We start from the raw sequence: 13,784 nt of genomic DNA, 5'->3' as shown, positions 1-13,784 counted from the left end.
TCATCTCCCGCCCTTCCTCGGCGATCATCACCGTGGCGATGGCGTCGGATATTTCGGATCGAGCGACAAGCCTGGTGCTGGCATCGGGATTGCGAGGGACGATCCTGGCGCCGACCGTCCACACATCCATTTGCATTGAGGCTTTGCTCCGCGATAGATGGCCAGCCGACCAGTGGAACTCCACAGCTCAAGCTCTCTAGGCCGCAGTGCGTGACGAATCCACCAACCGAGGGACGCTTAGAATCTGGAGCTGCGAGCACCAAGGAACGACCAGACCTCTCGCAGAAGTTCTTCGCTGGAACTCCTCGCTCAAGCTCGGCTGCTGGGATCGACGCAAAGCCCACAAGAAGAAAAATTCTGGTGGTTGCTGACGAGCTCTTCCAGTGAGCTGGCGAGTTCTTGGAGCTGCTCCACCGAGTGCTCTGCCACCGTTCCAAAGCAGATGTAAAGAACCGAGAGGGGTGATGATTGGAAGATCATCCGGAGCTATCGGCAGCGAAGGACCGAGTGTGACCAGCTTCACTCCGAGTTGGCGGATGCAAGCAAGAGACTGAGAGTCCAGCTCCGGGATCGTGTTCATGATCACCCATGGTACCTCGATCAGGTACTGTGCCAGCCCTTTCAAGTTGCTGATCAGCATGCTCGTTGGAACGTCCATGTAGTTACACAGAGCTGGAACTCCGGTGAGGCCCGAGACAGTAGAGAGAGCATTGGAAGGCATGAGAATGGCATAGCCCCCGTCCACGAAAGCTTTCACTTGGAGAGAGAGAAGTAGCCAAGGCGGAGATGGCGTCCAAAACAAATCCACGGAAGCCTTGTGCTTGTCAGCCACGGAGAGCCAGGAAGTCGAGGATCACGCAGGAGATCTGGCCGTGGCGGCTAACGGACGACTCGACTATTTGATCTACGGTACCGTGCTGCGCGCTCATCCATCGCAAAACGGCCCAGATTCCTTCCTCACCGCCTTGCTCGAGCTCGACGCCGTCTTCATCGGAATGAACTCAAAGCTAAGCCCGCTACGCGGCGTTTCGGCGTCATCGATGTGGGAGAGGCTCGAGTCGAATGCCGAGAGCGTGGCAGTCTGTGTTCTTCCGCTGGCGATGAAGGTAATTTTGTTTCGCAGTGATGCGAGCTGGACTGACAATCGAAGCATTGGGGATGTGGCCATAGAGCGGCAGTGGAACCACAACCAAGTGTGGAGAAGCCATGGAATGCGATGAGAGGACGACCATCGGGCTCACGACTTACCAGCTGGCCTTCTTTCGGTATCGTTTTCATTCTTTTGTGGTGCTTTGCTGGTAGAGATCGCCTCAGTCTTCTTTTTTTGGTAGGTGTGCTTTGGCTAACCACATTTATTCGAGGAGAGAAATGCGTTGTCTGACGTGTTTGGAGGCTTTTACCGAAAAAGTTGGCTAGGAATCAATTGTCAACATTGTTTTTTTCTCGAGCTGCGCCACGAAGCTTAGACTTGTTCTTCCACTGAAGCTTCTCCCTGATGGAACAGTTGAGCAACCCAGCGCCGAAGTTCATCGACTGACGACTGCATGGCTCGCGTACTCGCCTTCTGAATCTCGCGAGCACGATTCCTCAACTCTTGTCCTTCCTCGCCTGTCATCAAAAGGGCGATTTCTTTCGATACCTCGGACCGGTTCACTACCCTGTTGCTGCCATCGGGATTGTAAGGAACAATTCTGGTGCCGGCTTTCCACACATCCGCTAAGTATTTGGAGTTGAGACTCTGCTCTCCAAGGCACGGCCAGCCGAGCATTGGGACGCCACAACTCAGGCTCTCAAGGATGGAGTTCCAGCCGCAGTGCGTCACGAATCCACCGATGGAAGGGTGGCTGAGAACTTGGAGCTGCGAGCACCAGGGAACGATCTTACCTCTGGCAGCTGTTCGTCGCTTGAAATCCTCGCTCAGGCACGACTGCTGCGACGGTCGCAGCACCCACAGGAAACTCTGGTTCGTCAGCTCCTCCAGCGCACTCGCAAGTTCTTGGAGCTGCTCCAGCGTGTTCTCCGCCAGCGTTCCAAAGCAGATAAAGACGACAGACTGGGGTGGCTTCTGGTCTAGCCAGGAGAGAACCGGAACATCGTCTGGAGCTCTACAAGAGTCCTTCACCGGGAGTGGCAGCAGAGGACCAATTGCGACTGACTTAACTCCGAGCTCACGGACGTAGCGCAGCGATCGACTGTCCAGCTCCGGGATCGTGTTCACCAGCAGCCATGGCACCTCCAAAAACATCTTCGAGACCACTGCTATCTCCTCAATCTGCTGGTCTGTCGCCGGCTTGAGCAGGCACACCGGAACGTCTTTGTAGTTGCACAAGGGTGGAACTCCAGTGAGGCCGGAGACGACGGACAGAGCATTGGAAGGCGTGAGTGGAACATATCCCCCGTCGATCAAAGCTTGGATCTGCAAAGAAAGGAGCATCCATGGGGCGGAAGCAGTCCACAAGGCCGCAACGGTGGCATTTCTCTTGTCTGCCGCTGCGTTCTTGAGGAAGAAAACCATGAAGTCGAGGATCACACAGGAAACTGGACCGTGACGGCTAACACAGGATTCGATTGCTTCGTCCACGGCAGTGATCTGGCTGACCATCCAGTCGAGACTGGCCCGGAAGCCTTGCTCGCCACCTTGCTGGAGAAGTTCGTCGCCGGAGAGAAACTCAAAGATGAGATTGGTACGTACTGTTTGAGGGTCTTGGATCTGGGATAGACTGGATTCGAAGGTGGAGAGCGTGGTGGTCTTGGTCCTACTGCTGGCGATGAATGTGATCTTGTTTCCAATGGAGGCGAGCTGCACGGAGAGATGGAGCATCGGGAAGATGTGGCCATAGACGGGCAGTGGAATTACAACGAAGTGAGGAGGAGACGCCATTCTGCCAAGAACTAATCGCACATACCGACCTTTTCAAATAACAAGAGAAAGTTTGGTGTTGACTTATAATCTTTGCCAGTCTTTACAAAGAAAAGAGTGCCGAACCTTCTGCCCACCCAGGTTTGCGTTAGGCCCACCTTTAAAGAATCTAGGTTGAACTACATTTGTGCTTCCTCCGTGGACACTTAAATCTTGATTTCTATTACTAGAGCAGTTGAGCTCATCTATTGAGATCAATGCGAATGGCAAGACCGAGAGATGACCCAGATTGGAGTAAGAAAGGATTCAAGAAAATTTTAATGCCTAGGGCTGCAGAAAATTATTCAGTAGAATCTCCCTTAGCCAGTATGGCCATACACATGTGAAAAACATACATACATATGGTATACATATAAATTTCCAACCATTGGATTGAAAAGGCATATTCTAATATATCCTTAATCTAGTGGCTAGGAGAGTTTGACATGTCTTTAACTAGTATTATTTCATTACATACATCAACTATACTTTACAATCAGTTAAGTTGAACTAGTTTGCAACAAAAAAAGAATGTTTATAATAGTTTAGGGTTTTAAGAAGCTCCATGCATTTTAATATAATTTTCAAACACTACTGAAGGATGATTATATTGTAATCACTTTGTTGTTAAAGCCAAAGAATTTTGTAAGCCAAAGAACTTTGACTTTGAGATTATTTATTGCCTTGAGAGTTTAATAACTAATAGTGTGGCTCTATCTCAAATTCCTCTCCCTCCTCTCTCTTTTTCTATTTCTGAGGAGCTTATTATTCTTCTATTAATGGATTTTTTACTCTATGTTGTTGGCAATTTTTATGTTTGATGATCAATGTTTATAAGGTGTGAAGTTAAATTTGTCTTCTTTGAATGATATTCAGGAGATTTAAAAGGTTAAGCTATGGATTTGAATGCTTTATGATGACTTTGAAGATCTTGTATTGTTTACTGATAATTTGTTGTTTATGCATTTAAATTTTTAATATTACCTTAAAGATAACCTTCTTTATTTTGTAACCATTTATATTTGATAGTGCCTTTAATCTTATTCCATGTTTCCTTTACACTTACCATAACTCTCCTATTTTAGGAGGGTATATGGGACATTATCATATGCTTAAGAAGTTGTATAGGTTTTTTTATTAGTTGGAGATGAGACAAGATATAACCCACTATATGCATAGTTTATCTAATGATAAGCTTATAATACTCATCTTCATGTTATGGAATCAATTGTAGTTTTTGGTTTGTTTGAGTTGATAGTATTTAGTCTAATAGGCATTTTCCACAGTTGACTATTGGTAATGAATATATCATATTGGTTTTGACTATTTAATTTGTTGGGTGGAAGTTGATGCTCTTACTAGTGTGATGACTTATAAGATACTTTTAACCAAAGTGTTATAGGCTAAAGGATCCCCTAAAATCATGATGTAAAACTTTTCTATTTTATTTTAATCATTTAACCACATTTTTTACCACTTGGAGGAGTCTCACCATAGAGTTTTATTCTTGACTTGGGGATATGCTAACCCCATGAATAGCATATGCCACTTGGCCTTTGCATTTGGTGTAAGTGCTCCACGTGTCTGATCCCACGATATACACCCCAAAGGTACTACTGACATATCAGTTTGTTATATTAAAACCATGTCCATTTACCTTTGTCTTATTGATAGTCAAAAACCACTTATGCCATAGTCCTATCTCTCTAAGACTAGGCCATCTGTTAATAAGTGATCATCATAAAACTATGCCTTAGCATCCTTAAGATGCCTGGAGACATAGGGAACACCTTTCCCCAATATCCTTTCTTTAGTTCCCACTAAGTCCCTTTCCATTCATGGCTATGCTTGCCAACACTACTATTGGGTTAGGGCCTAAAAGCTCGACCACTAAATCCCACTAACATTTGGGATTTCCTCACCATATGACAATACCTTTGGTCATTATGCAAAAGGATAGCTTCTCATCTTTTCTATAATCTGAGACTTTAGAATAACATTTTGAAACACTGTGGCTCTATACAAGCCTTTTGAGTACTCTCCCCACCTTCTGCCCTTAAGTGCCCTAGCCATGTGGCTAGAGTGAGGTTCTGATGAGCCACATAAGATATCCAAATAAATAATGCCACCCACACTTAGATTAGAAGCATCGACTATTTGATCTCTCAAGAGAGCTAGAGCCAACTCTTAAACACTTTACTAAGTTACCCCACTTATCCATCTGTGTTTACTTTAGCTTTGGACTCCTCTTATACCATCACCCACTATATGGGTATATGCTTCCTTAGTCACATTGCCTTTTCTGTCTAAATTAGTTCCATTAGAATCCTTCCTCTATTATCCTTTTGGAGCTCACCAAACCCCCTAGAGACTAGGAGATATCGCTTTGAGCTTTCACCCTTGGATTTAGACTTGAACTTGGACTCAAACTCAAATTCGAACTCAAACTCGGACTCAGGTTTGGACTCGGACTCGGACTCAGATTTAGACTCGGACTCAGTCTTGGTCTCGGTCTTGGTCTCGGTCTTAGTCCTGGTCTCAGTCCTAGTCTCGGCCCCAATTTTGGTCTTAGTCTCGTTCTTGGCCTCAATCTCGGTCCCTATCTCGGACTCCATTTTAGACTCCTTCTCAAACTCCATCTCGGACTTCTTCTCGGACTCTATTTTGGATTTTGTCTTGAATTCCTTCTCGGACTCTTTCTTAAATTCTATTTCAAACTCCATTTTGGACTCTTTTTTAGCCTCTTTCTTGGACTCCATCTCAAACTTCTTCTTAGACTCCTTTTTAGATTCCATCTAGGATTCCATCTAGGACTCCTTCTTGGACTCTTTCTTGGATTTCATCTCAGACTCCATCTCAGACTCCTTTTTGGATTCCATCTCAGAGTTAGTCCCAACACTTTTATATGTCATAACACTTGCCATGTGTCAGTTCCTCTTGTGTCCTTTTCTAGAAACTCATTCACCAATCATTTCATATTTGTTCCACAAGAACTTATTTAGGAGTTTCACTCCCACTCTCGACTTTCCGAGTCAGGGTTTTTGGTCTAAATGTGTTAAGCTTGTTAGACTTTTGCTTTGACCACTGCCACACGGCACCTTTTCAGCTCCACTTTAGGGCTTAGGGATTTGTTGCTCACAACTCCACCACCTATATATGAAGTTTGATATCCTCATTGAACATTAAATCATTTTATAAAGTAATCATATCATGGATTACCATTTTCATCTTTAGCACCAAGCCAATATTTATCAATGGTTCAACACTAAAAGCTCATCATGCTTTGGCCATTATCTAAGAAGCATAATGTTTTCAACTTAGAGTCTCATTAGATGTTATGAATGTGATTGCGGATATCGAAAGCTACTTATCAATTAGTCTTTTCGAATATTCTTTCCTTACTACCATAATAGAAGAAGGTTGGTATTGTTAGTTCTTTTTTCAATCTTTGCTCAAACTAGTTGAGAAACTAGTCATCATGTATATACTTATGCCGGATAAACATAAGGTAGAAACTCTTATGTATTTCTTGCTAAGCATACTCGGCATAGTAGGAGAAACTCATATGTTGGCTTGCACTTGCTAGTGTTGGGAACCCCCGTAATATTGAGCTTAGTCCTTCAATATTCATTAGATGATAGCTTACCATGTATGTCAAACACCTTCGCTATCATGTATCTTGTGTTAATTCTATTCAATTTGGTATATCTATAGAATGTAGAAATTGTTCTGAACACAATGGTGTTCATCCCGTGTCCAAATTTGTCTAACTTGAGGCAAAGTCTCACTCCCACTTATGTGGTTATCTTTGTTCTACATCCCGCTTAAGTCTAAGCCTAAGTTCCAAACTATGTTAGTTGGTGGAATACCCATATCCTCGTGTTAGGCTACTAATATACTAAAATAGTGTTAAACTCCGTTTAGCTCTATTTTGCATATTAGTTTTAGTGTTAGGATACTAGTGTGTTGTTCTGTACTCTTGTTCATTTGCTAGTTAATCTGTGCTCTAGTTTCTTTGCTCTTTGGCTGCAAGCTTGAGAGTTTGGCTTTGTTCCTTTATTTATTGGCCCAAGACCCTAAAACTTGGATTCCACTCTGCTATCATTAGACACATGGCATGTGCCACGTGGCATATAGAGGGTTCAAGTTCCACTTCATAGTTATTCTATGGTAAATCACCATAGGATAAAGGGTGAAAATCACATACGCTATATTAGATCACTGGTGGTATTTTTCTATCTTTGTTTAGTTTTCGCTAAACTTGTTAGAGACAACTTCTCTATCTCAATATTACTACTTATTCCAAAGTAGCCTTGGCCTCTACCAACATAACCATCGCACTCTAGAACTTTAATATTGATATCTTGAGTCAATTTCCTACATATGTGTTACACCTTGCATTGCATCAGTTATGTAAACACCACTTTATAATTCGTGCTAGGGCTATTCATAACCCTATCATTTGGCTACTTTGCCACTCCATCTCTTTTGAAACTTTCAACTTCACCAAATTAGAGTATTTGGGAATCTTATTCTTGGAAATATATTTTCTTTTCCATAATCCATTAGCACTCACTATATGGTGGTTTTTGGCCTAATTTGTTATTTGGATTCCTTCTAATAATTTCTAAGGCTCATTCTTGACCATTTGTCTTTTGCTTTTATCCTTTGATTGTTGCATCAATCAATTAGGATCACTACCTTTAATTTTGAAGTATCTTTTCATTTCCATAGCAAAGACTCTATTTTGCTAAGTCTAAGGGTATTTACCTTTAATAATTCTCTTTAACAATTTCTACTATGGGCTCTATCTAAGCCCACCTTATGACCCTCCTATGGGTGCTTTTTTTGAGACTACTTTCTTGGACTCATAACACTATTGTATTGTCATAACTTATTTCTTCTATATGTTTTTTCCATTTGGTCACCTTGACTTAGCCACACCATTATTAATAGTTTAAATAAACATTTTGATTTAGGAATCTTATTATTTAACTTGACAATGACTTTGTCCTTGTTTAGCCATAAAATCATCTAATAATCTCACATCGACACCTTAACAAGTTTACCAATAGATATTAAATCTATCAAACCTTTGGTGGTGCACCCAAGTTAACCCTTTTGGTCAAGGGTTCATAACAATCAAAATTGGGTGTCCCTATTTCATTCACCATATCCTTGGTGCCATTTGCACCAAAGCACCAAAGGCTTTACCAAGTTTTCTAACTAAACAATCTAACTGTACATCATGACTCTAGGGCATCTCCCATTTAACAGCCTCCTTACTAAGAGTTTATGACCACCAAAAAATAAGTATCCTCATATTCCAAACATCATTACACTTTAGCGAGTTAAGACTTAAACCCAAACACTAGAGGGTTGGGACTTGAACCCAACCTCCTCATATGCATTTACAGATGGCATCACTGAGGATGCCTGATGTGACTCCTCAAGTTAATGCACCAACTTATACTCAAAGCACATTATAAATTACAACTTAAGAATTTAGTTTTTCCAAACTTTCAAGCCCTCTCACTTAACAAGTTTGTGATTATATATGGACTCTTCCATAGTTAGCCCCATGTACCACCCCTTTTTGAAGTCAACTTCTTCAACTAGGGTCTTGTTCCTCCAACTTGCTAATCTTGTTTAGCAAGTTATATGACCAAAATGCTAACCATTTATAAATGGATGATTTAGTCGAATGGATTATTAAGACTTTTAAGAGGATGATCATGAAGTACATAAACTTTCAAAACTCATATTAAGATGGTTATTTGTATGATATATATATCTTATGGAGGTGTAAAGTTTTGTTGATGATTCACAATATAAACTATTATATATTTATAATACTAATATTGCTAATGGAGTTATGTTTACTTTTACAATTGCCACCAGTTACTGAAGTTAGTTTCTAAAATCAATATTTAACTATTTTTCTTTATATATAAAATATAAAGTGGATAATATAGTATTAATTTATTTTCCCATTCTTATGATATATAATTTGTCTGAAGGGCTATTTACACATTGAAAAGAACTATATCAAGTGTTGTGCCAAAGTTTATAAGGTCTGATACAACATTCAATATGTTGATAAAAATTCATATTGTTAAAATTATTAGCTGATAAATTATTCTCATTGTTAAATTATTAGCTCATAACATTCCAATTTATCACTAATTTGGAGTGAAGAGATGACATGGCTGCCACTTGGCAGACTCGGGCTGCAATGCCGCTTGTTTCTTGCTTCGCATCTTATCTAATGTTTTCTTTCTCGTCGCCGTGCTTCTTCCTGGGACTGGGTGGACCGCTCGACACTCTCTTCACGCCTCCGCTATCGTCTCTTGCTCGATGCCGATTGCGAGCTCTAAGCGGGCTCACTGACGCAGTCCGCGGCTGGAGAGGCTGCTCTCGTTGATGCCGATATCGTTGCTGCTGCTGCTGCTCCACTTCGCTGTCTTGTGGAGCTTGATCGACAGCAAGAGGAGGAAGAGCGGGCGGCTGGGGAGGAGGAGCCACCGCTTCAGGCTGCGACTCCACGGGAACGAGTTGTACCACTATCTTCTGCGACTTTCTCTTTTGCTTTCCAGGCTTTCGAGACGGAATGACGACCTGTGAGACACCTCTGCGTTAGAAAACGAACGTATGCAGCGTTTTTGCGTGCTTACTCTTGTATTGCCGATGTCGCTGAGTGGGCGACGCTGGCTGGGTTTTTCCACCGTTTCACCACCGATACTTGCTGTAATCTGCGCGCTTAGCTCCTCCTTGTATGCAGTGTCCAGGAGCTTGGCTCCATACTTGGCCAGCTCTTCCGATCCCCGGTCTGATCCAGCGTCCTGTACACTACTGCTAGCTGAAGAGGTTCCTGCCATGTCTGACCCGGACACCGCATGCTCTCTGTTAGCGCACTTGCTGGCTTTGCACGAGCAGCTAGCACCGCAGTAGCCACCAGCCAGCCTGCATTGACATTTCTTCGTTTTGCAGCCTGAGGTTTGGCTGCAGCTGCAGCACCCTGCCGAGCCCAGCTTTAGCCCGTCTTTGTACTTCTCGTCGTCCACGTCCCAGTCTTTGTCTGACTGATCAATCTCTTCGATCTCCATGTCCGTTTCACATTCGGAGCTCTCGCTAGTTATGCTCTTGTAGGATTCCCGTGGAGCCTGTCATGGTCGACAAGATTAAGCCGGTGGAAAATCGAAGAACCGTCAATCCTCCCACCTTGCGAAGATCGTAAGGGATGCTTTCAAAACCAACACTGCCATAATGCGACGACTTCCTACCGGTATGTACAAGCTGCGCTAGTCCGACAGAAAGCTCATTTATCTCTCGCTCAGCATCCTGCCAGAAGGAAACAGAGTGAATGCTAGAAATGAAACTGAGCAGTACCTTTGACGCTGTTGCTAAAACAACTGCAGCAGGCTGTTCTCTTTCACGACGTTGTTTAGCATTATCCCTTTCGAACTCCATTCTGCGTGCTTCACTTTGCTTGAGGCTTTCGGAAAGCTCAATAACTCTTTTTCTAAGCTCCCTGTTTTCGATTTCTTTGATACGCAATTGGCTTCTGCAACAGACAAACCGAAGGTGTTATGGTAGTAACGTCACAAGCACTTGCCTCGCATAAGAAGCTTCCGAAGCCTCTAGCATGTCTTTCAGGCGGCGTGTTGCAACTGCAGCTTCCTCTGTTTTTCTTTGAAGAACCTGGAAAAAATAAAATCAGAAATTCAGGAAAGGATATCATACAAAATACCAATTTCTGACGCTGGTGTAGAGCCTGAAGTTTGTGCATTTCGTAAACATTTCGCCTTCCCTCTTTCCGGAGCTGCAAGACCTCCTTTTCCCTGGCGTTTTTCCATGCACGAAACTGCTCTGACTCTTGCTTTATTTTGTTTTGTAGTTGCACCTGTCAAAGAAGATGAGTCAAATCACTAAGGAAACAATAAAATGACTCGCCTTTTGCTGCTTCATACGCAAAATGTCTTCCTGCAAACGCTTTGCTGCTTCGTCGCTTCGTTGTTTCTGACGCAGCAGCTGTGCTTGATTCTCTTGTTTTTTCTTGAGCTCCGCAATCTGTAGTACCAAACTTTCATTGGCAGTGTAAACTTTATGAACTCTCTTCACCTGACGCTCGAGGTCCTTGAGCTTCTGGACATACGTCTCTTGCATTTTATGAGCGTGCTCATCTGAGCTGGTCGCCAGCGCCTCTAACTCCTTAAGCAATGCATCTCTTTCTTTCTGCAGAAGATCAAAGTAGTTACGGCATGCTATACTTCTGCAAAGCATTACCTGGAGAGTTTTTTTCTCGTCTTCAAGCTCAATAAGCTTTTTCTCAAAATGTTGCTTCAAGACAACGTTGTCGGGTCTTGCAAACGCTTTCATTTCCGCCTGAATGACAAAAAAAACATGTTAACCAATTTAATTCTCACATCCGGTACCTCTTTCAGTTCAAGTCGTTTATCAAGCTCTTCGAGTTCCTTGTCCAGACAGTCCTGCCGCATAGTATGCTCCAGCTCTTTTGCAGCAACTACATCCACGTCCACGTCTCCTTCTCCTTCTCCTTCTTCTTCCACGTCCCCTTCTCCTTCAGGCGAAAGATCGGTAGCGTTGCTAGACTTCACACTTAGCAATTCCAGCTCCAGTTCTTGAATCCTTTTCAAGTAGTTTTTGACCAGATCTTCGCTCTGCTGAGAACAATCGGTTAGAAAACAAACTGAGACTTTACAGACACAAACCTCGATATCGTTCTCTCCACACTCCGAAAGCGCCACGCCACTACGTAATTTTTGAAACTTGAGCTGCAACTTATCGCGTTCCACCTACACTTAAGTTTAGATTCAGAAAGTTCACTCAGTCCAACAGTAAAATACCTGTGCACTAACGACTTGCTCGGAAAGTAAAGCACAGCTTTCAGCCGACTGTTGCAGTTCACGCCGTAGTTCCAGGTTGTTGCTTTCTAGCCATGTCACTTTCTGCTTAAGAATCTGTGCTTCCGAGGATCAGAATTAACGAATTACAGGAAAATAATTACCTGAATTTCCTCAGGTATGGTTGCTGCTTGAGCGCATAAAAGTTCCGCTTGTAGTACTTCCAACTGCTGTCTCATTCTCTGCATCTCCGCAACTACTGGATCACGGTTCACCTGCACACCAAAGCATACCATCAACAACGGGCAGAAGAATTGATTAGCCAGCCTACCATTGGTTTGTTTTGAATGTTGCGTGCCCGATTAGCATATTTCAGGGTATTCAGTGTTTCTTCGGCATTCGAATCCGCAGGACTAACACAAGCTAATACAGAATGGATGTGAAGTCTCTGAAAACTGTATTGAGCAGACTTACCAATCATTGTTGTGCGACTATTACCACCTAAAGAATCCTGCATGCGAAATAATAAACAACCATAAACTCAGCCATCACTAAGGCTTACCTGCAAAAGGCGTGTCAATTTGCTATCCCTGTAAGGTACGTGGCCACCTTCTTTGCGTTTTTTGTCATCTCCTAAAGCACTAATCACATTTCCAAGAGCCAAAAGTCCTCGATTGATATGTACACCTGCATTGGTGCTATTTTAGTGGTAACAAGAATAACAGGCACTCACCTTCTTTGAAACGATTCCCATCTGCTTTAGTTCTCTTGGCGCGCTCAGAACCAGCAAGATCTACTAAGTGGAGCTTCGCACAGAGAAAGTCTTCTCCGGTGTCCTCCGGCAATGATGAAGTATCAGCATTCAGAAAGGAATCCCATTTTCGACGTTGTTCGACGTTGATAGTAAAGATTGCGTGAGAGCGACTGCGGTAAACTTTGTTAGCTACCACAGAAAGACGAAAATTCTTGTCAAACGCACCTTGATTGCGCATTCATGTTGGTGCTTCCTGTTGCTCGGCAAAGAGATCCCTGTTCTAAGCAGGCGGCCATCTCTGGTAAAGTACGTACTTCAGTTTCTGTTACGCCGGCAAGCATGATCCCTCCGCTCCCGGTCTCCCGAATCTGGATGGGAGGCTTTCCAGGCACAACTCTCAAGAGTCCGCCGTTGGCAGTATCAGTTTTCATTGTAGAAGGTGGATTTGGGTCAAGAAGATCATGGACCTCCTCCTTCAAGATCTGCATTCACTGCCAAACTTCAGAAAAGAAAGAAGAAATGAACCAACCATAAGAGCTTGCCCGGTTACCTCAATAAAAGAGACTCGGACTTGGAAGTCTGCCTTGTGCTTCAAAGCATTAATTTTGCTAAAGAGTGTATTCATGACTTGTGGGATAACACCCTCACTGCTACCGCCAACTGTGTAACCAGTACCCATAGTGTAAGTTTTGCCGGATCCTGTCTATAAATTGAGCTCCAAGTGAGTGCCAAACGAGAAGAAAACAAACTTCTTACCTGTCCATAAGCAAGGACAGTGGCATTGTAGCCTTGGAACAATCCCTCGACAAGAGGTCTCACGCATTGATCGAAAATAGACGATGGCGAGGAGCCACCGCCTCCATAGACATGATCAAACGTGAAAGAATGCGATCCCAGCTGCACCTGCGCACCACAGAAGCTCGTAATTGACCTAAATCCATACCCCGATCGATGTACCGGGAGAAGCGAAATCTCGCCGGCTCGCGAGAGGAATTTTGGGAGATTTTACCTGCGGCTCGCCGGGAACAACCGAAACGCATTCCTTGCATCCCTGAATCCGTTCCTGCGCGATGAGAGGCCTGATGTGAACGGCGACCTGGACAGCCTGCAATGCATCTTTCTCGACCTCCGAGACTCCGCCGCTCTCCATTCCGCGATATTTCAGCAGCGATGCATCAAATCGCGAGGGCGGCGCAGCGATCGCGAGCTCGGCGCCTAGAAAAACCTAGCTGCGGGTGTGGCGCATCCAAGAAAGCTTCCTTCCCTG

At 43.7% G+C, this 13,784-nt stretch overlaps 2 protein-coding genes across 2 annotated transcripts; both read right to left on the bottom strand.

Moving 5' to 3' along the window:
• Nucleotides 1-1,462: 1,462 nt before the first annotated feature.
• Nucleotides 1,463-2,881, bottom strand: LOC9639849 (anthocyanidin 3-O-glucosyltransferase 2). The gene has a single exon (XM_002986129.2). The coding sequence runs from the start codon at nucleotides 2,879-2,881 to the stop codon at nucleotides 1,463-1,465; it is 1,419 nt and encodes a 472-aa protein (XP_002986175.2).
• A 6,147-nt stretch (nucleotides 2,882-9,028) lies between these two features.
• On the bottom strand, nucleotides 9,029-13,755 carry LOC9639848 (kinesin-like protein KIN-4A). The gene is made up of 21 exons (XM_024660109.1): nucleotides 13,527-13,755; nucleotides 13,274-13,420; nucleotides 13,068-13,220; nucleotides 12,743-12,999; nucleotides 12,497-12,687; nucleotides 12,326-12,450; nucleotides 12,238-12,274; nucleotides 12,095-12,186; nucleotides 11,928-12,038; nucleotides 11,767-11,880; nucleotides 11,632-11,715; nucleotides 11,335-11,580; nucleotides 11,186-11,284; nucleotides 11,021-11,134; nucleotides 10,853-10,969; nucleotides 10,650-10,802; nucleotides 10,515-10,600; nucleotides 10,289-10,463; nucleotides 10,121-10,240; nucleotides 9,574-10,062; nucleotides 9,029-9,517 (listed from the first exon to the last, which is right to left on the bottom strand). Exons 1-21 carry the CDS (start codon nucleotides 13,665-13,667, stop codon nucleotides 9,161-9,163), a joined length of 3,408 nt encoding a protein of 1,135 aa, XP_024515877.1. The 5' UTR covers nucleotides 13,668-13,755; the 3' UTR covers nucleotides 9,029-9,160.
• Between the last annotated feature and the right edge of the window lie 29 nt (nucleotides 13,756-13,784).

The sequence above is a fragment of the Selaginella moellendorffii genome, unplaced genomic scaffold, assembly GCF_000143415.4.
Source record: "Selaginella moellendorffii unplaced genomic scaffold, v1.0 SELMOscaffold_72, whole genome shotgun sequence".
In the NCBI taxonomy this organism is placed as follows: Eukaryota; Viridiplantae; Streptophyta; class Lycopodiopsida; order Selaginellales; family Selaginellaceae; genus Selaginella; species Selaginella moellendorffii.
Note: the sequence above shows the minus strand (reverse complement) of the source record. Positions and strands in the feature narration are given on the sequence as shown.